Genomic DNA, 27,306 nt, shown 5'->3' on the forward strand with positions numbered 1-27,306 from the left:
ATATGTAATGCAATGAACAATCAGTAAGAGCAGATTTTTAAATATAAAACTTACCCGCTGGTTATATAAAAGAGCTGAAGTCCCTGACGCCAGGGCAGAAAATTCAAATCTCGCGCTATCGAAGATACGCCAGGTGTACCAACCGCACCCTAGCGGTAGAACAGGTGGAACTACACACCAACTTCAGTTCTTCTCTCTGCCGTCATAGCTGACTGACATACAGAAGTTCGCTCTCGTGTTTTTACTCTCTTGGGAAGTTGTTTGGTGATGTACAACGTTCTTTTTTGAGTTTAAGCTATCGTTGATTAATTTTCCTTGGTTCTTATCTTGAAATCTTTTTGTTTGAGATTTTCTTTATTGTTTTTTCCCTTACTTTTTGCTTGTCGGTCTCTCACGTTAACTTTTAAATGGCCGACTCCTCCCCTGCTCAGCGTAGGTGTGTTAGTGAGGGTTGTCGTACACGACTTCCTAATGGATCTATTGATCCTCATTCTATTTGTGTAAAATGTAGGGGTAAATTTTGTTCATTAGATGATAGGTGTAATGAGTGTCTTTCCTTAACTAATGATGATTTTGTTACTTTCGATCGTTATGTTAGGAGATTAGGCGTAGTTCTTCCCGATCTGTGGATAGAACCTTACCTAATTTACCTGTTCCTAATCCTGTTCCTTCCCCTGTGGTGGTAGATCAGGAACCTACTATGAAGGACATGTTTACTGCTATTTTGTCTCTTGGTGAGAAAGTTGAGTCCTTAGCAGCCGATAGAAATACTATCTTTTCCGAGTTAAAGGTATTGAAAAACCGTGAGCCTATCGGAACTGTGGAAAGTGTTTCAGTGTCTGATGTGGTACCGAAGAATCGTGACTCTCTCGGTGTTGTGACAAGTGTTGATAATGTGGTTAGTGTTGCGGAAGGTGCGTCGACACGAGTGTCTGATGTGGTACCGAAGAATCGTGACTCTCTCGGTGTTGTGACAAGTGTTGATAATGTGTTTAGTGTTGCGGAGGGTGCGTCGGCACGATCTTGTCGTTCACCTAGCCTTAGACCTCTTTCGAGCTCTCGAACCCATGGGAGAAGTAATGTCGAACGGCTTAAGGGAACGAGAAGCATCATCAATCGTGCAGACGTCCCCTCGAACGTTCCTGTTGCCGTAGCTCAGGTCGTTCACCCTCATCGTAGGAAAGGTGAGGTTCATACGTTATCCCCGTCTTCCGATGAAGGGTCGGGGAGTGAGATCTGGCGGCGAGCGTCGAGACCGCTTAAACGCTCCCATGTTGATTCACAGCGTTGGGAATCGCCTGTGCGTCCAGGATGTAGTTCGTGGGGTTCACCGGAACGTTTCCGTTCTCCCAGCGCTTGCACTCCGGCCAAACGTTCAGATCACCGTGTTCGTGTGGATATGATTCCTTCCGATTCGGACCTTGTAACTATTCATGCACCTCCTCTTCCATCGGATTGGCTTTCTTCCCCTGAAATGCGTGGTGACATTAGTGCGAATCTTCCTTCTAGGAGTTCTGTTGATCCGAAATGGACTGCGCTTTTGTCTATGAAGGAACAACTCTCGTCGTTGATGGATTCTTATCAACCAGGTGTTGGCGTTGTGTCTGGGCGTTCGATGTCAGACCAGTTATCGCACAAACGTTCGATGGTATATGGCCTTGACGAGTTATCACTTAGACGGTCTCCCATTCACAGTGTTCAACGCCAGGTTGATTTTGATAAGTCGCGTCAGAGAGTTTTGGTTGACCAGTTTGCGTTTTCTGGTCGCGGGGAAGAGCATCGGCGTCGACAAGTGGACGAGACGCGGCAACAATTTGAAGTAGTGGATCGCCCGCGGCAACAACTTTTGGACGCGGCGCGTCAAAACATTGGTTTACAGCGGCGACATCCTGACTACGTTGATCGTTCGCAGCAACAGTCCTCGGACTTTACGCGACCTCGCGGCGATCTTCAACAGTTACCTTCTGATTTCAAGCGTTCTTCTGTTCAACAACAGTCGAATTCTAAGCGGTCTAAGCAGTTGTTGGTTGAGGATGATCGTCTTCATGTCCATGTTTCGCATCAATCTACTTCTACTTCTCCCCACCAAATTGACACAGATGTTGGCCTTGACAGGCAGTCCCATCCAGACGTTGTTCCTTCGGTTCAGGCTGCGGCTGTTGCTGCACTGCCAGAAGACGAACCAGAGGAAAAGTCGGATGAGGATAATCCTATTGAGGAAGTCTCTGAGAATGAAGAGGAGAAGCATTATCAGCATGCTGTGGACCTTCGCAAGTTTATGCTTATTTTGACTGGAATTTTCCCGGATTCTTTTACCCCTGTGGCCCCTCGTTCTCCGCCTTCTGAATTCATCTTAGGTAAAGCTACTAAGGTTCCAGTTTACACCAAGATGGTTCTTTCTCGATCCTCTAAGCGTGCCTTGAAGTTAATGGGTTCTTGGTTGGACTCCAAGAAAGCTTTTGGCAAGACGGCCTTTGCCTTTCCTCCTGCTAGGTTAGCCTCTAAATCTAGTGTGTGGTATGAGACTGGTGAAGTGTTGGGCTTGAGTTTTCCTTCTTCTGCACAAGGGGATTTTTCAAGTTTGGTAGATGCTTCTCGTCGTCTTGCCTTAAGGAAGACGAAGATTTGGTGGTCCATTCCAGAGTTCGACCATTTGCTTAAAGGTCTTTTCAGGGCCTTCGAAGTTTTTTTAATTTTTTGGACTGGGCTTTGGGGGCTTTGAGTAAGAGGGTCTCTGATATGACGGAAACGGACACTAGTGGTTTGGTTCATTTGATGTCCTGCTTGGACAAAGGTGTGAGAGATGGTTCCAACGAACTTGCTGCCTTGTTTACAGCTGGAATTCTCAAGAAAAGGGCCACGATGTGCTCTTTCCTCTCCGCAGGAGTGTCTCCCTATCAGAAGACAGGCCTTCTTTTCGCACCTTTGTCTAATTCTTTATTTCCTCAGGAATTGGTGGGCGAGGTGGCTACTGCTCTCACTCAGAAGGCCACACATGACTTAGTTACTCATTCAACTAGGAAAGTTTTGCCTCCGTCATTCTCCTCTCGTAAACCTAAGGAATCTTCTTCTGGGTTTCGTCCTCAGTCCTTTCGTGGGAAGCCCTCTGGAAGAGGCTCTTTTAAACCAGAAGGAAGGAAACCTAGAGGCAGAGGGGGCAGGTCCGGCCGAGGTAAAGTCTGACTGCTCTCTCCTTCAGACAGCAGTGGGGGCCAGGTTGACTCACTTTTGGGAGGCTTGGGAGAGGAATGGAGCGGACCCCTGGTCCGTCCAGGTGTTAAAGGAAGGCTACAAGATCCCCTTCCTGACCAATCCTCCTTTAGTCACAGATCCAGTGGATCTTTCGCCCAAATACAGAGAGGGTCCCAAGAAACAAGCCATGCTTCTACAGACGTCTCTTTTATTAGAGAAGCAAGCAATAGAGGAAGTGCAGGATGTTACGTCTCCGGGGTTTTACAACCGCCTTTTTCTAGTACCCAAGAGTTCCGGGGGGTGGAGACCGGTTCTGGACGTAAGTGTGCTCAATGGTTACGTCCAAAACTCGACGTTCACTATGGAGACTCAGAAAACAGTTCTGGCAGCTGTGAGGAAGGACGATTGGATGGTCTCTTTAGATCTTCAGGATGCCTATTTCCACCTTCCGATTCATCCCAGCTGCAGACGTTATCTGAGGTTCATGGACGGAAACAAGGTCTTCCAGTTCAGGGCTCTTTGTTTCGGACTCTGCACGGCTCCTCTATTGTTCACCAAGATCATGCTGAACGTGGCAAGCATGCTGCATTCGAGGGGAATCAGGGCCTCTCTGTATCTGGACGATTGGCTGATAAGAGCCTCCTCAGCCGATTGTTGTTTGAAGGACCTCAAGATGACTTTGGATCTCTCCAGAGAACTGGGTCTCCTGGTGAGCTCGGAAAAATCACAACTCATTCCATCCCAGGAGATTCTTTATTTGGGGATGGAGATTCACAGTCGGAGTTTTCGGGCTTTTCCGTCGTCGGTGAGAATCCAAGCAGCCCTCCTAAAAGTACAAACGTTCCTGAAGAGAGATCTTTGCTCTGTCAGAGATTGGATGAGTCTTCTGGGGACTCTCTCGTCGTTAGAGAAGTTCGTGACCCTGGGGAAGTTGTTCTTGCGTCCTCTTCAGTTTCATCTCAACCGCCATTGGAAGAAAGGGGACAGCCTCGACAGGGATTGCATTCCCATCTCGACTTCCATCAAGTCTCATCTTCAATGGTGGAACAACGAGCCCAGACTGAAAGAAGGCTTGTCTTTACTTCAGAGGAACCCAAACCTCGTGTTGTGTTGCGACGCCTCCAACTCGGGGTGGGGAGCCACTCTAGAGAAGCAGGAACTTTCGGGGACTTGGACGGTGGAACAAACCTCTCTCCACATCAATCAAAAAGAGCTTTTAGCTATTCATCTGGCTCTCATCGGCTTCGAAAAGCAGATCAGGGGCAAGGTAGTCCAAGTCAATTCGGACAGCACGACAGCTCTGGCCTATATTGCGAAACAAGGCGGGACCCACTCTTGGCCTCTGTTCGAGATTGCAAGACTGCTCCTCATCTGGGCGGAGGAAAGGGAGGTGACTCTTTTGACGCGGTTCATCCAGGGGGTCAACAATGTGAGCGCAGACAGACTCAGCAGGAAAGGTCAGGTTCTCTCCACAGAATGGATTCTGCACCCGGACATCTGCAAGAGTCTGTGGCGGTTATGGGGTCGACCTCTCGTGGATCTCTTTGCCACCGGGAAGACCAAACGACTAGAGTGTTACTGCTCTCCGGTTCCAGACCCCGAAGCTTTACACATAGACGCTTTTCTGATGAACTGGTCACACATGGAGGTTTATGCTTTTCCTCCGTTCAAGATCCTTTACAAAGTGATTCAGAAGTTCGTTTCACACGAGGAGACCAGAATGACACTGATAGCTCCGTTCTGGCCGTCAAGGAGCTGGTTTCCAGAGGTACTGGAATGGATGGTGGATGTCCCGAGAAGCCTTCCCATGAGACCCGATCTTCTCAGACAACCTCACTTGGCCCGAAATCATCAAAACCTCCGAGCTCTACGTCTGACTGCCTTCAGACTATCGAAAAACTCGCTAGAGCTAGAGGATTTTCGAAGAAGGCAGCCAAGGCAATTGCAAGGGCAAGAAGGTCTTCAACCATCAAGGTGTATCAGTCCAAGTGGGAGTTGTTCAGGGAATGGTGTAGAACTAACGCGATTTCCTCTTCCAGTACATCGCTTTCCCAAATAGCAGATTTTTTCTTGGACCTTAAAACTAAGCATAACTTCTCGTCATCGACTATTAAAGGTTACAGGAGTATGTTGGCGACGGTTTTTCGACACAGGAACCTAGACCTTTCTGATAATAAGGATCTACGAGATTTACTTAGGTCTTTTGATACGACCAAGAAGATTCAAACGGCTCCCATCGCCTGGAATTTGGATGTTGTCCTTAAATTTCTCATGAGTGACAGATTTGAGCCTTTACACTCGGCTTCATTTAAGGACTTAACCTTGAAAACCCTTTTTCTAGTTACCCTCGCCACTGCAAAAAGAGTTAGTGAAGTTCACGCTTTAAGCAAGAACATTGGTTTTCGGAATGGGAAAGCCATTTGTTCTTTGCAACTGGGGTTTCTGGCCAAGAACGAAAACCCTTCTCGACCATGGCCCAAATCCTTCGAGATTTCTAACCTTTCTGATTTGGCTGGCGATGAATTGGAAAGGGTTCTCTGTCCAGTTAGAGCTCTACGGTTTTATGTGGACAGAACTAAGAATCTGAGAGGTAACTCAGACGCTCTGTGGTGTGCAGTTCGGAAACCCTCGATGCCCATGTCCAAGAATGCCTTGTCTTTTTTCGTTAGATTGTTGATTCGAGAAGCTCATGCTCAGTGTGATGAGTCGGATCAGAGGCTCCTCAAAGTCAAGACACATGAAGTCAGAGCGGTAGCGACTTCAGTGGCCTTTAAACAGAACCGTTCTCTGCAAAGTCTGATGGATACAACATTTTGGAGAAGTAAGTCTGTTTTTGCATCCCATTATTTGAAGAATGTTCAGACTCGCTATGAGGACCTTTTTACGTTGGGTCCTTTTATAGCGGCTAATGCGATAGTAGGTGAATGATCTACCACTACGTTCCCTTTTTTCCTAATACCCCTTTTCTATCTCTTGGAACTCGTTTGTTATGGTTGTTTGTGGAGATTGGGCGTCAGTCTTCCGCAATCTTTGATTTGGCTAGGTGGTCAATTTGTTCCTTGAGTGCACCCGGAACAAGGGTATTGGTTGAGGTCCTGTCATGTTATAGGTGTTTGTACCGTTTGACAGCTCCTAGAGATTTTCAGCCCGAGTGGATTACTGGATCTCTTAAGGATAGCGGACGAAATGAGGCAGAGTATCATTGCTGTCAGCTTCCTTATCAGGTGAGAACTGCTTAAGTTTGTTGTATGTAACCCTTAAGTGAATTTTCTGTATGTAGCTGTCTCTGACCCGCCACCAAGGGGTGTCAATCAGCTCTTTTATATAACCAGTGGGTAAGTTTTATATTTAAAAATGATATTTTCATAATAAAATAAATTTTTGAATACATATACTTACCCGCTGGTTATATAAATTTAACACCCTCCCTCCTCCCCTCTAGAGACTACCTATGGTATGGCTATGAGGCATGGAAGAACTGGAGTTGGTGTGTAGTTCCACCTGTTCTACCGCTAGGGTGCGGTTGGTACACCTGGCGTATCTTCGATAGCGCGAGATTTGAATTTTCTGCCCTGGCGTCAGGGACTTCAGCTCTTTTATATAACCAGCGGGTAAGTATATTCAAAAATTTATTTTATTATGAAAATATCATATTACTAATTACAGTATTAATGGAATTACAGGTAACGAAATATCGTATTTGGGGTCTTCAGATATCGCGGTATTTTCGAAATTTCCGGAAAATCCGCGATATGTATACTGTATATATATGGGTTATGAAAAAACCCGCGAAGTGGTGAATCCGCGATGGTTGAACCGCGAAGTAGCGAGGGCTCACTTTAACGCAAGATAACCAGAGGGAAAAATATATGGTTCTTGTAAGTGGCTGGAAATTATAGTATGATAATTACATATACAAATTCATGTCACATCCTTCAGATGGTTTTTTCTCTGCTTTGACTTGCTTCACTTGCAAATAAACATAATTTCACTGCTCCCCTGCTCATGCCTTCCCCGTAGGTCAATATTAAAGTATCGTAATTACTTATAATTTATATCACGTTCCTCAAATGGTTTTTCCTCGCAAATAAACATAATCTCACTGTGCCTCTGTTCTGGCAACGGGTGCATGGATGAGCTGTGCACACCAATCATGTTTGTCATTATATTGGGGATATTTTTTACTTTCTTATGAGTAACATTATGTAGTAGCTATAAAGTATACTGAGTTGAGAGCAATTTTAAGATAACCAATTACCAAAATACAGTACTGTAGATGAAATGACACTGAATTTCTAAATAGATTTTACTTCCCTTTTGAAGACTTCTTGTGACGGTAGTCGTGCTGGAACTGAAGTGGAGGATGGAAAAAAAGGGTTGTTTTTTAACAATATCCAGGAACTTGTGCATAAATATTTCGAAGCTCCCAATTGGTTAGAAAAGCCAGGTAATGATTGCCTCGTGCAAGTAATGCATGTGCAGCTACTCATAATCAATGCCAGAAATATCAAAGTCAATAAATCAGTCTCACAAATGTAAACAATGGACTTAAATAATGAAATGGTGTTCACAATTCAATCAATCACTACCAAAGTTATTCTGTCCCAGTCCTCATGAATCATAGAGGAAAATGCCAAACCAACCAGTACTTCTTTGTGTCTTATACTGTAGTGAATTTCAGTTTCCCTGGAAATTAATGTATCATACGTGTACAGTACTGGTAAAGATCCAGGAGTGTGCAGTGCTCGACTAAGTCACTTTTAACAGCTGTAGTAACCCAGGCAAAAGAACATGGAAGAAGGACAAACTGAACAGAAGGATGCAGATCGTAGGCCTAGAATGGTCTTTGCATTATCAGAAAACAAACAAAACCCTGACTTTGATGGTTTCTCTGAGAATTGATCGGTTCGTATCCTTGTAATTTGGAAACTTCTGATATTCTTCTCACCAATGCCAGACAGGGAAGCACTGGTAAGGAGGTTTCCAGTATCCTTGAGACAGTTTCGAAGGGATGGTATTCTGAGCGATATGATTGCTCATTGTCTTGCCCTTCATAGATAAGTACGCCAAGCATCTCAATCTAAGAGACAAGAGAGTGAAGGGCAACAAAGCTGTTGAGATCAAGACACTGAGCATCTCGATCTAAGAGGCGAGAAAGTGAAAGGCAACAAAGATGCTGAGACTTTTTGAAAGTCAACAATCCCTCCCTTCCCTACAGAGTACAGGCCTGGCTCGGTCCTTGGTCCAGAGAGGTCTCACTCCAAAGGGAGAGAGGAATCATCACAAACTCCTGTCGAATCTGCTGCTCGAGGGAGAGGAGAGGAATCTTGAGCTAGGGAACGTTCTCTTCCTCCTTATGCTGGCCCCCTCCTGGGAGAGATGGAGAACCAAGAGTCAGAATCAGCCTTTCTCTAAGTTCTATCCCTCATTGGGTTGATGGAGGTTGATTAGTTGCTCACCAACTTTTTGTGCTTCTCCCTCTGGGCATCGTCATGCGCCAGGAAGAGGGAGGCAGGCCAGGATGCTGGTCTCTTACAATGTCATGAGGAGGCTTGGTTGCTCCCTCCCTGGTGGGTGCCTGGTGCGGTACTATTGGGGATTGTCCCGACTGACACTAGTTCTGGCAGTCTGATCTTGGCACTTAGTCCTTGGAACTAAGTCGCCATCTTCGTTCGTCCCTTCTCCTCTTGATGTTGGACAAGTGCGAGAACAGCTGTTAGTTTGTCACTCCAGTTCTTTTGTTGGCTTCATTGGGAATCTCTGTCGCTTCCCCAATGTTTGTATTATGGAAGTTCAGATTTTTTGTTCAAGCACTCTTTCTTTGGACTGAATTGCCTCTGCCTTTGCTCTCAGCACCGAACTCTTGCACGAAAACAAGTGCTACTCTGGGATCAGGTGCCAGCTATTTGGTGCTTGAGAGAGTGAGTCAGGCGTGGGTCTGGCCCTTTGCTGATGCCTTGGGAGGTGTGGTTGCTTCCTCCTCTTCCTCCCCCGGTGTGCCTGGCGTGATCCAGGGAGTGGGACCCCTCTGATTGCTATCTTATGGCAACATGGTCACCTGTCGCTCTCTCTCTCCTTCTCTTAACACTACATTCACATTTGAGAATGGGGGGCATTTGGTAGCAATTGTGCTGTTGCCATTTTCATGGTTTTGTTATGACAGTTCCCCCTTGGACTCTTGCTATAGCCCAGGCAGTCTGCCCATGAACTCATCCTTGGTTTACCTTTGCCTGTTCTTGAGTTCAGTTGGCTGGTTTCTTATGTTTTTTTGTCGGTCCTTCTATTCTGCCTATCTAAAATGAGAAAATTTATCCAGATCCCTCCTCCATGTCAATGTGCATAATTGAGCTAGATAAATTATTGTAATGTATAATAATATGGAATTTTCATAAATATGATTATTAAAATACTTGCCTGAATGATTTAACTAGTCCCACCCAGCCTTCCTCACATCTGATAGGTCACAACTGATTGTCAAGGTGAGTGGACAGTCAGTTCAGCCAACAATGTTACCAACAGGTGGACGGAATACAGTAGGAGGTAGGAGGGTTGCCAATGGGGTTAGAATTTAGGTGGGTTTTGGAGATTCAGGGTTAACTAAATTCTCCATGTAAGTATTATTAATATTAATCTTATTATGAAAGTTCCATCTCTTCATCCATAGAAATAAGGCAATACAAATATGATTACTGTAATGGTTTTTTATAAAATGCAAAATATCTAATGATTTATTTATTTCTTCTCTTTAGGTGGAAGGAGATAATGGCAACAACATGGAATTCCCAACAACAAACTTGTATGAACTTGAAGGACGTGTGTTCACTGAGACTTGGTCTATTCCCTATAAAAGAGAGGAGTCCCTTGGAAAATGTTTAATAGCAGCTGCTAGACTAGCAGAAGAAGGTATGACAACTTTATTCTATGTACATTATGATACAGAAATATCTTTTAGTGAAGAGATTTAGGTTTCCTAATTATTTGTTCTATTTTTGAATTTGGAAAATACACGAATACAAACCATTGTTTGTTGATAAGTGTTAATGACTTAAGTGAAACTGGAACGGCCATTGAAACTTATTACGAAAGTTATAACGATTGAGAGGTGGAGCATGGGAAGCCCCGCCTACCTGTTGGTCATCAAGATTAGCATTTTTTACTTCAGCCGCAAGCAACACGGACGTACTCTTCCTGCCTCTCAATTTTCAATATTAAACTTACCCGATAATCATGTAGCTGTCAACTCCGTTGCCCGACAGAATTCTACGGAAGGGATACGCCAGCGATCGCTATACAAGAGGGGGGTGTACTCACAAGCGCCACCTGTGGCCAGGTACTGCAGTACTTCTTGTTGACACCACTTCAATTTTTCCTCTGTCGTGCTTCCGGCAAGACGTTCATGGATACGCTTATAATTTTGGAGTCTTGTTCACGGTTTTTGGTGAAGTATTGCTCTAAGATTTCAGCTTTCGCTATTCAGGAAGTTTTATTATTAGCTTAGCTAACTTTTGGAATTAATTTGATTAATTATGGTGACGAAGAGAGTATGAACTCTCTTTCACCTTTACATGGCCGACCCTTCCCTTAGACGGAAGTGTTGGTGTCTAAGAGAGTATAGACTCTCTTTCTTAATTTTGCTTAACAAAAGTTATAGATTTATTTTATATCTCTCCGCCTTTTATAGGCCTCTTCGATTAACTTCCTTTTATTATAAACTTATTAAAATTAATTTTTATATTTGTTTATATTCGACCTTTCCTAATAGTAGGCGGTCTTTTCTTGGTACCGAAGTTAATTAACATTGAGCCCGTCATTTCGGTTTTACCTGTTAACATATTATGCTATTTTAATGTTTTTGAAAGAATTTCTTTGATAGTCTCGTACTGTTTTCAAAGTTGAACTAACGTTTTGTTTTGTCTCTGCAGTTGTTGACGTTCAGAACGTTCAACTTGCGCTCTATCGTTACGATAGAGAGAGAATTTTCACGGTGTCACCTTGCAGTAAGAGTAACCGTGTCTAGCGTTTTGTTCATTCTTTCTTAACTTAATGGTTTTAATTCTAATAAAGGAACTTTTCATTTTGGGAAATATTTCAGTTTTTTCCTTTAACAATAATATGTTTTAACGATATATATGATTGGGCTCTTCTCTCAGGTTCTAAGTCAAGAGAGAGAGAGAGAGAGAGAGAGATAGAGACGGAGGGAGAAAGAGGAGGATAAACGTTTCGTTCAAGCAAGTAACGTTGTTATCGTTTTTGCTCTTCTCCCTAGTCTCTTTAGGGGAAGAAGTAAACGTTTCTAGAGTTTTTTCTTGTTCTCAAGCTTTATGCGGTGAGAGATTTTAAACGTAGTTTATTTGATCTAGTGTTTAGTCTCTTTCCAGCCACTGAATTATTTATCTTTCATTAGATTTTTCTGTTACATTGTAATTCTGTTTTCGCAATTACTAACTTTTGAGAAAGGATAGAATTGCGTGTTTCAGGTACAAACCACTTAAAGTTTCGAGTTCAGTGAAATAAGTGCAAACAGAAAATCAAAAGTGATAAGTGATTAGCGCAAAGTGTGTCAGTGTTGTGCGTGAGGGTACTTCTGTGCGTGCCAGTCGTCCTCCCAGTCCGGGACCTCTTGCAAGCTCCCAAGCCCAGGGGAGAAGCAATGTCGAAGGGCAAAAGGGTTCGGCAGGCCTTGATCGGCGCACAGAAGTATCCTCGGTGGTTGCGGGCGTGTCTTACAGAGACCGTCACTCCCACCCGCAGACGATTGAGCCCTTATTTTGCTCGTCTGCAGAAGAAATTTCGGGGAGAAAACGCTGGTCTCAGGTCTCAAGACCTCTTAAACGTAAAGTCCAGACCTATGCCAGACGTACGAAGTTAGAGTTCAACAACCCGGATGCAGTCATTGGGTTAGCTCTGACTCTCCTCAGTCATCAGGTGACTGCACACCTCCTAAGAGAGGTAAGGCGATGCCTCAACAGACCTCATCTTCTATTAAGGCTTGCCTCAACAGACCTTATCGTCTGTTGATCCCAAGACGACTTTGCTGCAGTCCATGCAGTCGCAGCTTGCGGTCTTAATGCGTGAGTTTAAGGCTGAGAAGGTTACACCTCCTCCTGCGAACGCTCCGCCTCTCCGCAGTCCAGTCTGCCAGGCGTACGAAGTTGAGGTTCCTCAGGCTACCTTACCGCGTTCTGAGTTGCCAGTTACCAGCGGTGTGCAGCAACCTCCGCCTCCTCCTGCGAGAGCTCCGCCTCACCGCAGTCCAGTCTGCCAGGCGTACGAAGTTGAGGTTCCTCAGGCTACCTTACCGCGTTCTGAGTTGCCAGTTACCAGCGTTGTGCAGCAACCTTAACCTTCCTTAAGGCAACCTCAGCAATGGGAGCAGGAGTCTTATGCCTTACTTCCTCCGCTTCCGCTTGCGGTTCCACCAGCGAGGCAACAATCTCTTGAGGTACGACAACCTCTTCCATCAATGAGGCAGCCACCTCAGCACTCGCTGCAGCGACCTCAACCCTCCTCAAGGCAAGAGTCTCACTCCTTAGGCTAGCACCTCAGGAACCTCAACTCGCGAGACAAGAACTGCGTTCTGCGCAGCCGCTACCTCAACTCTCGCAGCTCACACCTCAGGAACCTTAACTCGTTCCTCAGGAACCTGCTACTGCGCATCCGCAACCCTTACAGCAAGCGCAACTCTTGAGGCAGCAACCTCATGCTATGAGTCAGCCACCTCAACGCATGCATCTGCCACTTTTTCCTCAACTTGAGCTTCTTCCCATTCAACTTGGGAATAACAAATGACAATAATAACACCTCATTACTTTCATAACTTGCATTTGTAATCATATACATGTATGCCTACACAAACATTATGATAATGGAGGTTATTTGTATTACTTATATAAAAAATATATATGTATTCCTTGCAATATATTTTTAACAAATCGCAAAATATGGCAAAAATATCTTCTAAACAAAAATGAATCATGAGTTATGAATGTAAGGTAATATTATGTTGATATTAAACCCCATGCAAGCATGCATGTAGTAATGCAGTGTTGCCAACAGGGCGAGTTTCCCTTTCCTGAGGTGAAGTAGATTATAGTACATTTAGTGTAGCTTAATTCTATGATTATCATGCCGGCTATCAAATTCATCAACAAAACAGTCTAAATCAATTCCCTCGGCACGTGCACTTTCAATGGACGGTAATGCGATATTACTCACTCTAGCACTGGTCATGGAATTTCTGAGAAATGTTACACGCCATGCAACACGCTCTGCTTACCTTACAGCATGCTCTACATACAGCATGCTCTGCATACAGCATGCTCTGCATACAGCATGCTCTGCATACAACATGCTCTGCATACCTTACCGCATGCTTCTCAGTCACACATCTTTGGTTGTTGCCAACTCACTAGACTGTCAAGCAGTTTCATAACGTTGCCTTCTAGTCTGCTGCTTTTGCACCAGTGAAACCCTCACTGAGAGAACTTAGCTTTTCTCGGATATGGTCCCTGTAGATGAGAAAGTGCTTTTCTCCCTCCTTCTGATATTCCCTTGAGGACTCTGTCATTTGGAGAGGAGCCTTTAGCTGCGTAGCCTCCTATGGACTTTTATTTAAGCATAACATGCTCCCAGGGAAGGTAATGGTTCCACTTCAGTCGCTAACCCCGTCTGTTACCACACCTGCTCCCATAGACCTTGAGCTGTGTTGCAAGACATGCAGTCCTAACTTAGTCCTTGTTAGAGGATTTTTTTGTTTACAGAGTCAGTGTGTCACTGGGAAGACGTTCAACAACCAGCAGAAGTGACTTGTTGTGACGCAGTGCGGCAACCTCAGCAACCCGATAAGGAGTTGTCTGTACGACCCAGACAGTCTAGACAGCTTCGGGTTGTCACTGTACTTCCTCGCTTCCCCATGGTTGACAGTTCACAGACTGTGCAGCAGTACCATGATCTTGTGTCCGGCTCCGTCAGACGACTGGCTTTTAAGAGCTCCCACAAGTCATCGCTGTCTGGAGATTCTCAGATGGACTATGGATCTGACCAAGGAACTGGGCCTCCTGGTCAATTTTGAGGAGTCTCAGCTCGTCCCATCCCAGACCATTGTCTCCCTGGGTATGGATCTTCAGAGTCGAGCTTTTCGGGCTTTTCCGTCGGCCCCAAGGATCTTCCAAGCCCTAGAATGCATCCAGAGCATGCTGAGAAGGAACCGATGCTCAGTCAGGTAGTGGATGAGTCTAACAGGGACACTTTCATCGCTGGCCCTGTTCATCGTGTTAGGGAGACTCCACCTCCCCCCCTTCAGTATCATCTAGCTGCTCACTGGATAAAGGACATGACGCTAGAGACGGTCTCAGTTCCTGTTTCCGAAGAGAGGAGGTCTTCTCTCGCGTGGTGTAAGAACAGCTTTCTTCTCAAGGAAGTATATCTTTGGCTGTTCAGAAACCCGACCGCCTTCTCCTCTCGGACGCATCAGACACGGGCTGGGGTGCGACTTTGGACGGACAGGAATGCTCGGGAACATGGAATCAGGAACAAAGGACACTTCACATCAATTGCAAGGAGTTGTTGGCGGTTCTTCTGGCCTTGATAAACTTCAAGTCCCTCCAGCTTAACAAAGTGGTGGAGGTGGACTCTGACAACACCACAGCCCTGGCTTACATCTTCAAGCAGGGAGGGACTCTTTCGTGAAGTTGTTCTAGATCGCAAGGGACCTCCTCATCTGGTCTAAAGATCGAAAGCTCACGCTGGTAACGAGGTTCATTCAGGGCGGTATGAATGTCATGGCAGATCACCTCAGCCGGAAGGGTCAGGTCATCCCCACAGAGTGGACCCTTCACAAGAATGTTTGCAGCAGACTTTGGGCCCTGTGGGGTCAGCCAACCATAGATCTGTTCGCTACCTCGATAACCTAGAGACTCCTGTTGTATTGTTCTCCGATTCCAGACCCAGCAGCAGTTCACGTGGATGCTTTTCTGCTGGATTGGTTCCATCTCGACCTGTATGCATTCCCGCCGTTCAAGATTGTCAACAGGGTACTTCAGAAGTTCTCCTCTCGCAAAGGGACACGGCTGACGTTGGTTGGCTCCGCTCTGGCCCGCGAGAGAATGGTTCTTAGAGGTACTGCAATGGCTGGTCGACATTCCCAGGACTCTTCCTCTAGGAGTGAACCTTCTACGTCTACCTCACGTAAAGAAGGTACACCCAAACCTCCACGCTCTTCGTCTGACTGCCTTCAGACTTTCGAAAGACTCTCAAGAGCTAGGGGCTTTTCGAAGGAGGCAGCCAGAGCGATTGCCAAAGCAAGGAGAACATCCACTCTCAGAATCTATCAGTCTCAAGGGGAAGTCTTCCGTAGCTGGTACAAGACCAATGCAGTTTCCTCAACCAGTACCACTGTAACCCAGATTGCTGACTTCCTGTTATATCTAAGGAAAGTAAGATCCCTTTCAGCTCCTACGATCAAGGGTTACAGAAGTATGTTGGCAGCGGTTTTCCGCCACAGAGGCTTGGATCTTTCCACCAACAAAGATCTACAGGACCTCCCTAGGTCTTTTGAGACCTCAAAGGAACGTCGGTTGTCCACTCCAGGCTGGAATCTAGACGTGGTCCTAAGGTTCCTTATGTCATCAAGATTTGAACCTCTCCAATCAGCCTCTTTTTAGGACCTCACATTAAAAACTCTTTTCCTCGTGTGCTTGACAACAGCTAAAAGAGTAAGTGAGATCCACACCTTCAGCAGGATCATTGTTTTCACATCTGAAACGGCTACATGTTCCTTGCAGCTCGGTTTTTGCTAAACGAGCTTCCTTCACGTCCTTGGCCTAAGTCGTTCGAGATCCCAAGCCTGTCCAACTTGGTGGGGAATGAACTGGAGAGAGTACTTTGCCCAGTTAGAGCTCTTAGGTACTATCTAAAAAGGTCTTAACCTTTACGAGGACAATCAGAAGCCTTATGGTGTGCTATCAAGAAACCTTCTTTTCCAAGTTCTAAGAACTCAGTTTCTTACTATTCAGGCTTCTGATTAGAGAAGCACATTCTCATCTGAAGGAAGAAGACCTTGCTTTGCTGAAGGTAAGGACACATGAAGTGAGAGCTGTGGCTACTTCAGTGGCCTTCAAACAGAGCCATTCTCTGCAGAGTGTTATGGATGCAACCTATTGGAGAAGCAAGTCAGTGTTCGCATCATTCTATCTCAAAGATGTCCAGTCTCTTTACGAGTACTGCTACACCCTGGGACCATTCGTAGCAACGAATGCAGTAGTAGGCGAGGGCTCAGCCACTACATTCCCATAATCCCATAACCTTTTAACCTTTCTCTTGAATACTTTTTATGGGTTGTACGGTCGGCTAAGAAGCCTTCCACATCCTTGTTGATTTGGCGGGTGGTCAATTCTTTCTTGAGAAGCGCCGAGGTTAAAGGTTGTGATGAGGTCCTTTAGTATGGGTTGCAGCCCTGGATACTTCAGCACCTTAGAGTTGTTCAGCCTCCTAAGAGGAACGCTGCGCTCAGTAAGGAAGACGAACTTATTTAAGGCAGAGTAATGGCTCAAGTCGACTTCCTTACCAGGTACTTGTAATTTCATTGTTATTTTGAATAACTGATAATATGAAATACGGGATACTTAGCTTCTTGATATACATGTACACTGGTTTTCACCCACCTCCCTGGGTGTGAATCAGCTACATGATTATCGGGTAAGTTTAATATTGAAAAATGTTATTTTCATTAGTAAAATAAATTTTTGAATATACTTACCCGATAATCATGATTTAATTGACCCACCCTTCCTCCCCATAGAACCAGTGGACCGAGGAAAAATTGAAGTGGTGTCAACAAGAAGTACTGCAGTACCTGGCCACAGGTGGCGCTTGTGAGTACACCCCCCTCTTGTATAGCGATCGCTGGCGTATCCCTTCCGTAGAATTCTGTCGGGCAACGGAGTTGACAGCTACATGATTATCGGGTAAGTATATTCAAAAATTTATTTTACTAATGAAAATAACATATTTATGGCTATTAATTCTATCCTCTTCTCCTCTCAGAATAAATGGAAAAAAAGCAAGGATATGCAGTTATGATTGTGTGTAGCTGGTAAAAATGTGTCAGGTTTTCATCAAACCTGTTATTGATCCCTATCATCTTTATGCTTTTTTGCAGGGTGCATGACTGTTCGCAGTTATTCCCTTGTTATGCAAGCAAGTTGGGGCCGCCTCAGCATGGAAATTTCCTTGTGCCTGTATGACAATTTGAGCTTAAGGAACTTGGCCTTCCTTGGGCATCGCTGGTGCTTTGTCGTATGGTGACTATCCTAAATTCTACAACACTTTTGAGGCCCTGGAGTGTGTGGCACCTGCTGGTTTGATTTTGGCTGATTTTGAGGAGGCCACGCTGGCCTTCTCCTCTGCAGGATTGTTATCAAAGCCTCGAATCCAAAGAAGGCTGGCAAAAGGAAGAATATCACACATTTCTGCTCCTCATATGTTTTTCTTCTCATTTTCCTTGTTTTTTTTTCAGGTTCTTCAGACTCGCGCTGCTACTTCTAAGAAAAAATTTAAGAAGAATGATCAACAGGAGTCTCGTAAGACTTGGACTGATATATCTCCTTGCATGCCAGAGAGAAATGGTATGGTACAGAAAACTGACCCAACCTGGGAAGATGCTTTGACGCCCTAGTACATGAGTGTACGTTCCTGATACTGTACTTATGCTCGTTTTCATAAGAGACCAAGCACGTGCAATGTTGGTTGCGGTGAAGGGCTCACCCATTGAGATACTAACAGTAGAGAGTTATTGGGTGTTTTGACTGGTCAGATAATACTACATTTGGTCCCTCTCTGGTTATGGCTCTTTTCCTTTTCCTTACACATACACTCAATAGCCTGTTCTATTCTATATATTCTCCTCTTTCCTCATACACCTGATCATTCTTCTCGTGACTCTCATTTCAGTTGAAACACTCCCTTACATGATGGGGAATGTGATCACTTGGCACCTGTTCTTTCCCCTTATGACCGTTCCACCCGGTGGGAAGTTCTTTTATCCTTGTGTGATGTGGTACAGTAACAGTTGACCATTCAAGACAGCTCTCAGAGCTTTTATGAGTACTGAAATGTCCACTTGCATTGTCATGACTAGTGACAAGGTCCTCCACCTCTTGGCGACTGTTATGTACACAACATGTCTGTATGCGGCCCAGTACCATGCTCGTTGGCATGCATCATGAGAGTCTAAAGTACGCATTACTTCGTCGGTCTCTGAGGTTGTGAGTACCAGAGGCAATTCTGTTTATGAATTAAAGGGCAATTGTGTTCGATGGAGCCCGCCTCAGCATCTTCAGGATACACTCTTGGTTCCATTTCTGCAAGGAAAGAACGGTCTTCCAAGGTGAGTGTCAAGACCTCCTCCTTTGTGATGGAGAAGGAATCTCAGGTTTTTGACGCTTCAAAGGTGTCCAACCTAGGTCTGGTGTGGCCAGAGAACTCTGAGACTGAGTCTTTGTTTGTCAACATTCTTGTACTCTGTTGTAAGTGCAGAAAACTTGGAAAGGTTATTGTGACATTGGTCATTGATCGGTGTTTAGCCGCCCATCAAATATTAATTACTTCCTAGGAGTTGTCATGGTCAGAACTTGGTTGTGTGCCCTTGGACAGATTGAACTTTCAGATCTCCAGTCTTGAGAATTCGATGCAATCTAGTTGTTCAAGCCAGATCCTGTCTTCCGCACCCTCTCGACAGAGGAGGAGTGATTCTGTGGTTGAAGGTACAAGTCCATTTCTTCTCGTTGATCTTGCAATTTTTGCTCTGACAGTGGAAGTACATGTGGAGAGACTCAGGCCAAAGACTCGGTTGGTTTAACTCTTGAGTCAGCTTCCATGAAAGCCTCTTCTGTGCCCAGTCTTCTAGCAGCATCCTGGATTGACAAGTTTTCTGGTGCAATCACTTCCTTTGCCACAACAATGGCAACATACAGGAAAGTACTTGTGTGTGGTGGGAAAGGTAGTAAACTTCACGTTATACCAGTCAGTTGACTAATGGGCCAACTGGGTTCAGAAGAGTAGGGATGCAGTTATGTCTCTATTCTCAAGGCAAGTTGGATAGGAGTCGATATTGACACCGAAGTATCCCTTAATGCTTGAGGCTACATCTCCCTCTTTTTTCCTCAGAAAGACATAGAGGTATTGGTGAAGAAGTGAAAGGAGGCTAGCCATGACTTCCTCATCTGCTGCTGCACAGTTATTTTAAGGGTCAAAGTCCTCCGAAGGTGGCTGCAGCCTTCCTCTAGGAAAGTCTAGGACATTGCTCCTCCATTCTGCTACCAACCTTGCTTGTTTGGGAAGGGTTATAGAGGTAAGAAGGGAGGAGGAAGAAGAGATTGAAGTCGACAGTCACCTCCTTCATAGGCGGCGAGTGGAGTGATGCCTGTCACACCAATGGGCAACGCGGTAGTAACATGAAGCAGAGCAGTTGAGCATAAGTCCTTCTGGATGGATATCTCCTATTCTTTGAAGTCCTTTGACCTCCCCTCACTTGCATACCAATGGCATTCCATAGTTTCTTGCTAAATTGCTGAAAGCTCTGGCCTTGTTGGCCGAGGTAAAAACAATGGATAAGAATGCGCTAAAGGCTGGACAAGTTAGATCTCTGGGGTTTCACAAGTCTACTCTTCATGGATTGAGAGGTCAAGTGGAGCTTGAGACCAGTCATTGACCCCTCTCTCCTGAATCAATAGGGTAAAGGAGCCAGGTTCAGGATGGAAAAGGTATGAATTGTAGTGATTTCCATCAGAGAAGGAGACTTCTTGCCTTTGGCAGATCTGAAGGCTACACACTTCCGAATGCTTATTCATCAGTCCTCCCTAAAGTATCTATGCACCTTCCTCAATGCAACCTTCTCTGTAGGTTTTCACAAGACTGTTCACTCTTGTGTCTGCTTGTGCCCACTTGCACGGGATACATCTCTTGATGTATTTCAATGATTAGTTTTCCTGTCCTCCTATGAGAGGCAGTTGTTATTGGATTGGAATCAGCTGCTCTCCCTTTGCTGTGAGAAATTCTGGGGATTTTGATGAACTATTAAAGGTTGAATCTCGAACCCATCCAAAGGTTGAAGAATCTGGGCATGCTGATGATCGCAACCGCTTCTGTCTAAACAGTTTTTCCAACTTGACGTTTGCCGTTTTTGGGGCCTCCCTTCTTTGTTTGTTTGGTAGGTTAAGATCGTCCCACACTTGGGTGAGACACAGGCTCTTGCGTTGGCAGCCCAGATAAAAAGTGGTAGTAGACATTTTGATAGGTTAGTGAGGATTCTTCTTACTGTAGAGAAGGTATGAAAATTATCCTGGATCAGCACAGGGAACATAGAAGACTGACAGGATGAAGATAAGATGAATGCAGCCAAAAAAACACTCGAGTGATGACTGGGTGTCCAGGTGCGCTGGCTGCCGCACTTCAAAATACGCTAGACTCAACCCTTCAGTGCTTGAGAAATTCTTTTTATATAGGGAGCTCCTCTCTGGCCAAGCACCAGAGGGGGAGTGATTTCTTCGTTGGAAAATTTCGTTCCTCATGGACGACTCCACCTAAGATCTCCTCAGTAGTGTTTGAAGGATCACTGGTTGTCTTCCAGGGATTCCCCTAGCTATCATATTCCAGTTTTACAGGAGATGTAGGCCATTCTTACTGGGTAGCTGGACGGAGAAAACTTTACCAAGGGAGTCCTATCCAACTCCATACCTCCAGATATGCAACTGTTCTTGGATATCTCAAAGGAGTTGTGGGGCCTGGTTGCATCGGTTTTAGTCACCCAAAGAAAGTGTCAGTGATGGATTGCTAACCCTACAAGAAGCGTTTATAGCACTGCAAGTATTCCAAGAATGTTTGACGAGACACTCGGTATTCTTCATTAGCAACAACACCTCCATTAGTAGCTTACGTCAACTAGCAAGTAGGCACTGTTTCTCATCCCCTTTCCAATTTAACAAAGAGGATGCACATTTAGGTAATGTAACTCCCAGTAGAGCTGATAGCCAGATATATCTCAGGTCATAGGAATGTACTAGCAGACACGCTTGGTTTCCATTAGCAGTTTATAGGATTGGAGTTGTTCTTACATCCTTGCATAGTGGAAAGTGTTGTTACCTTGTGGTGCTCATCTGGAACTGACCTGTTCACCACATGGGTAAACCGGAAACTCTTGGTGTTCTCTTCCCCATTTGAAGTACAGTGTTCAAGGATACTTAAACAACACCCATGGGATCAGTTTAATGCCTATGCCTTTTCACTGTTCAACCTGTTTTGCCGGCTGATCAACCAAGTTTCTGTTTTTAAGGTTTTAACATTTTTAAGAAACCTAGATTTAATAGGTAAAATTAAAATTTAAATTTATCCCAGATTTTTCTCCTAATTTATTTTTCATCTTATATTTACGCTGTAATTTTTTATCCATTAGATTCAATATACTATATATTATGCTCTTTGGGAGTCGAGCTTGAGTCATTGGGCTGTTAAATATCCTTTTGATAGTAATCTGGTAATACCAGAAAACCTTTACCTCCCACTACTCGCAGGAATATGTTATCAGGCTTACTCTTTACAATACTATGGCCTGAGTCTTGTTACTTTTTATATCAACATTTTTGTGAATTAAGGTTTTCCAACAGTATCTGATGAAAGCATCTCATTGTGTAGGACACTTTAATAGCTGTACATACGGTAAATTTAGATATGATTGAACAAGCCAAAACAAGTGGTGTTTTTAAAACTCAAGAAGTTGATTTTCAGAGTGAAGCATCCCTAGTGAAGATCTTGATTTTAACATTTATGTTGAAGGGTTGTGTGATGCTGATGAGTCCTGCCACCGTTTCTTGGAGAGATGTCTTCCTGAATGTTTCCAAAAGCTCCTTGCAAATGGAGCAGTCAGACGATGGGGACCAGAGATTCAGGAGGGTGTTTTTAACATGTTGGATCTACTCACAAATCTTGTAATTGTGAGGCTTAAGCATGGCCCTGTTCCTGAGACACTGCTCAAAAATATATATGCACTTGTGAGTATTTTGTGTTTTGTATTATCACTCTTAAAACAAAGTATTATTAAATTCTCTATAAGACTATAGTACCATGCTAATTCAGGTTTAAGCTAGGGTTTACAGTAGACTTGCTTGTTCTGTGTGTGAGTTATGCACACCTGATTTTTTTTTTTTACCGTTTATATTTTCTACGTGCTTTATAACCCCATCACAGTGGAAGGAACAAATATAGGTTCAATGGATCAGAGGCCTTGTTTAATGTATACTGCCCAGGGGTGAGCATTTAGATGTAAAGGGAAACTTCTCTTCTGTAGAGCTGATGAAGTTTGTACTTCCTGCCACCTTTTGGGTGAATTTATCCAATACGATAAATGGTACTTTTTTGTTTTTATTTTTAATCATACATTTTGCATTTGGAGTATGAGAGTATTTCTTTTTTGTTAACAGGCCTTGGATTCTGAATGTGAATGGAATCAAAAGAACAAACACCGACCGTCCGACTTTGTTGGAGATAAAGCTTATGCAGAGTCTACTTCCCAGTTGGTAAGTGTTTCAATTCATGGAAAAGCTACATATTTTCTGATCTTTTGAATGCAAAATTTTCAGGGACTGAGTTGGTCTGTTGTTAACATTGCCAATTTATGTTATTAGATATAATGAAGTAGGATTCATTTATGCATTTTTACAAGGAAATCATTTATATTAAAAATATGTATCTATATTTTTTTTCAGGAATCATATGGCTGGTTGATAGACCTCATCAATATTTTCGGAAATAGAGGTGGTTTTGAACTTATAGCCAGTCGGTTTGCCTCTCAAGATCAACTAGATGCAGGACAGATGGCAGCGCTCCTAGTTCCTATCGGACAGTGTGCCAGATTTTTAATACAAGGCATTATATGTCCAATTCTTCAACCAGCAGTCACTCAAGCACTTAATTATGTTGCGAATTTAGAAGAAAAACAGCTTAAATGTCAGGTAAGGCATTAGAGGGATGCAAAAGCTTCACTTGAAAGCAGTTTCTGTTGAAAAGTAAATTTTCTCTTATTGTGGTGTGGAAGGACTATTTGAATAGAGTAATTGTTGTGCAAAGAAGAAAAATCTGTAATTCTTTTAAAGGCTTCCAGGAATGTTAAGTAATTTCTAATATTAAAAAAATGTGAAAACAATATTTTAAAATTTAAATCACTTTTAAGCTTTACGTATTATGTGAGATTCTCAAATTCCAATGATATGTTTTTAATTTCCAGTGTTGCGTTTCCATTTCTTTTTACAGTAACACCTCACTTAGTCAGACTGAATTAAGTCGGATCCTTGCCAAGCCAATATGACTAATCAATAGTCTTCAGTTATAGTCGCCTTTTTCTTATTCTATATTCTTGGTTATTTTGTATTCTTTGTTGAGTTCTTATCTACAAAATTATAAAAAAAAAGATGGGGAAGATTGTGGTATCATCAAGAAGAAATTTGAAAATTATTTTATGAAAATACAAATTTGAAGTAATGGTGGTATTGTATAGTTATATTGAATTGTATAACAAAGTTCTCTTTCTCACTTTCTTTGCATCTATTTTTTAGTAAATTTGTTGTAAGTGGGATTTTGTAGCCCCCTTTAATCTGACGTATTGAGGTGTTACTGTAGTAATTTTCCGCACATGTTTTTCAGGATAGAAAATACTTTTGTTGATTCATTGCATTTTTGTAGAACATTATGTTAGGTACAGTAAATTAAAATGTAGAGAATTTTGTGCTGTATTGATGATTCATAACTATTTTGCAACTGAACATTACACTTTAATTTTTTTTGCAATACTGTACTTTTCAAGTGATTCATAATGTACATATCAGCAGTCAGGCTGCTGGGGTACGATTGCCTATATGATAAATAAAAGTTATTGCAATCGTCGTGGTAAATTTTTCAAAAAAGGCCTGTTTAAAAAAAAAAAATTGATTACTCTCTCATTATTGGGAAATTTGAATTATTATCACTTTAACTACCACTATTTCGTTACCTGAGAATTTTGAGCATTAACTTTATTTGTATTCTCTCCATGTATATGTATGAATGCAAAAAATCATGAGATTCGGTTTGTCGCTGTTAGTTTCTAGGAAAAATTTAGAAAGTGCAGTAATTTATATACATAAATATACTAAATCAATTTGTTTACAGTATTCCAAACTCTGCTGCTACTATATTTACATGCATGGCATTTCAGAAAATTGGCTCCTGCTATGAGCTCCTTGAGGCTGTACGAATGTTATGTGTTTCCTTATGGCCAGATGAAGTGCAGTACACAAATGATTTAAGACTTAAAATGATTATAAGAATGCTGAAAACTCCACATTTTTCTGCACGCATGAATGCTTTGAAGGTGAGTATAAGCTGTGCATTAATAAGTGGTCTTTTATTTTTGGTAAATTTGTCCAATGCAGCGCAACTTACAGTGGAAAAGTAAAAAAAAAGATAAAAGTTGAGATGAAAACTTTTCTTTTCAATTATCATGAAGTAATTTATTTTTAAAGTAATATTCAGGGTCATAGCCAAAATTAAATTATTTTTAGAAGTCTTCACAGGGTGAAAGGGAATATTGGTATGTATAGTATAACAATTTTAGGGGCTTACAGGAATTAGGGAAAATGCATTCAGGATCGTAAAATAGTAAATCGTGTTCTCAAATTGAGCCTGTAGAGTGACTTAAGATGTAAATTTAAATACAGATCAATCCAGTAAAAAACTGATTACTGTATAATCAAATAGAATTAGGAAACAGAGATAATAATACATTGTAACAGTCTATGCTCTTGTAAATGTACAAATTTAGACATATCTACCTGTGACTGTGGGATGCATCCACATGTGCAGCTCTGCTGTCATTTCATTTGTTTCTATTATGATAAGTGTTGTGGATTTGTGGTGTATATTTTATCATTCCCATCTTATCTCTCATGATTAACTCAAATATTTGGTTTATCCAAATCCATATGAGACATTCCATACAATCTGTTCATAGATTTTTCATATTTGAAAATTGTGGCAATCTACTTTGTTTTCTTCACATCATTATTTGATTAGTGTGATTTGATGGACACAAATTAACCTTGTTTAAAACCATGCTGCAGCTCCATACTAAGCCTTGTAACAATTTATTTTTTACTGTAATTAGAAAAAGTATTTTTTTTTTTTACAGGAACTTGCACGATTGATAGAGGATAGTGAGAGGTCACGCAGCACTGGCACTGATGCAGATTTAGTACAAGAGTGGATGACCACAAATTCTGTTCTATCTCTTGCTTTAGAAGGTAATATACACATACATTTTCATTTTGATAAGATTTTTAATTTCCTAAAGCTAATTCTCTAATTCAGCATCTGGAATTTTATCCTCAAGGAAATGATAACCATATTGATTATTTCTCTATATATAAAACTCCAGGTATTGAAATTATAATTTTTTTTTTTTTGCCATATAGCTCTTGATGTAATTTATAAATACAGTACAGTATAGTATTTATTTTAGTAATTAGTACTTCTTCACTTTACTCTAAGGGTACTTTTTCTTTCTAGGAAACATAGATCAAGTGCAATATACAGATCGCATGAAAGAACTTGTGGAATTCATGGGACCAAAGTTGCAAGAGGATGAATTGACACGGATTTGGCAAATGGCCGAACAAGCTGGTCCTCATGTTGTTGATAATATTCATCGTATTATGGCAGCTGCTGCTTCTCGATTTAACCCCCATCAGTTTGATCACCTCCTCACATTAGTCAGAAAGGTAAGTCTTGAGTGATTTGAGTGTAAATTCTTATGAAATGGTATAATTTATCTTGTTATAGGAACATTATTTTAACCGGGAAAAAATTGATTTGTGATTTTCTATGCGTATGGTCAGTGTTGATGTCTCACAGGATTATAATACAGGAGAGGGGGTTCCCAGCCCCCTCGTCCCGTCCCTTTTAGTCGCCTCTTACGACACTCAGGGATACGTTGGCGCTATTCTAATTGTTTTTATGCCCCTGCGGTGAGGTGGGGTCAGGGATTGGGTCATTCATATGAAGAGAATAAGAAGTTTTGGAAAGAAGTGAAGAGAGTAAGGAAGGCTGGTTCAAGAATTGAAGAGACAGTGAAAGATGGAAATGGAAGGTTATTAAAAGGAGAGGAGGCAAGGAAAATGTGGGTGGAATATTTTGAAAGTTTACTGAATGTTGAGGATAATAGGGAGGCAGGTGTTGAGGTGCCGGTGATGGGAGATGAGAATGAGAGAGAGATTACAAGAGAGGAAGTGAGGAGAGCACTAGATGAAACGAGAGTAGGAAAATCATCTGGTATGGATGGTGTGAGAGCTGAGATGTTAAAGGAAGAGGGTGTGACTGTACTTGAATGGTTGGTGAGATTGTTTATTATGTGTTTTGTGTTGTCAATGGTACCAGTAGATTGAGTTGATAGGGAAGCAATGTGGAATGTGATGAGGTTATATGGAGTTGGTGGAAGGTTGTTGCAAGCAATGAAAAGTTTCTTCAAAGGTAGTAAAGCATGTGTTCGGATAGGAAATGAAGTGAGCAATTGGTTTCCAGTGAGAGTGGGGCTGAGACAGGGATGTGTGATGTCGCTGTGGTTGTTTTACTTGTATATTGATGGAGTGGTGAGAGAGGTGAATGCTCGAGTGTTTGGACGAGAATTGAAACTGATAGACGAGAATGACCATGAATGGGAGGTAAATCAGTTGTTTTTAGCGGATGATACTGTACTGGTTGTGAACGCAGAAGAGAAGCTTGGCCGATTAGTGACAGAATTTGGAAGAGTGTGTGAAAGAAGGAAGTTGAGAGTTAAAGTGGGTAAGAGTAAGGTTATGAGATGTACAAGAAGGGAAGGTGGTGCGAGGTTGAATGTCATGTTGAATGGAGAGTTACTTGAGGAGGTGGATCGGTTTAAGTACTTGGGGTCTGTTGTTGCAGCAAATGGTGGAATGGAAGCAGATGTACGTCAGGGAGTGAATGAAGGATGCAAAGTGTTGGGGGCAGTTAAGGGAGTAGTAAACAATAGAGGGTTGGGCATGAATGTAAAGAGAGTTCTGTATGAGAAAGTGA

At 42.8% G+C, this 27,306-nt stretch overlaps 1 protein-coding gene across 1 annotated transcript in view; it reads left to right on the forward strand.

The window, feature by feature from the left end:
* Positions 1-27,306, forward strand: part of LOC137640180 (ubiquitin carboxyl-terminal hydrolase 24-like) — a 160,502-nt gene that overhangs the window by 15,465 nt on the left and 117,731 nt on the right. The window contains 7 exon segments of the mRNA XM_068372705.1: positions 9,942-10,095; positions 22,021-22,235; positions 22,665-22,760; positions 22,950-23,195; positions 24,434-24,589; positions 25,406-25,517; positions 25,783-25,994. Coding sequence (XP_068228806.1) covers positions 9,942-10,095; positions 22,021-22,235; positions 22,665-22,760; positions 22,950-23,195; positions 24,434-24,589; positions 25,406-25,517; positions 25,783-25,994 — 1,191 coding nt within the window.

Source organism: Palaemon carinicauda, chromosome 4, assembly GCF_036898095.1.
Source record: "Palaemon carinicauda isolate YSFRI2023 chromosome 4, ASM3689809v2, whole genome shotgun sequence".
Lineage (NCBI taxonomy): Eukaryota > Metazoa > Arthropoda > Malacostraca > Decapoda > Palaemonidae > Palaemon > Palaemon carinicauda.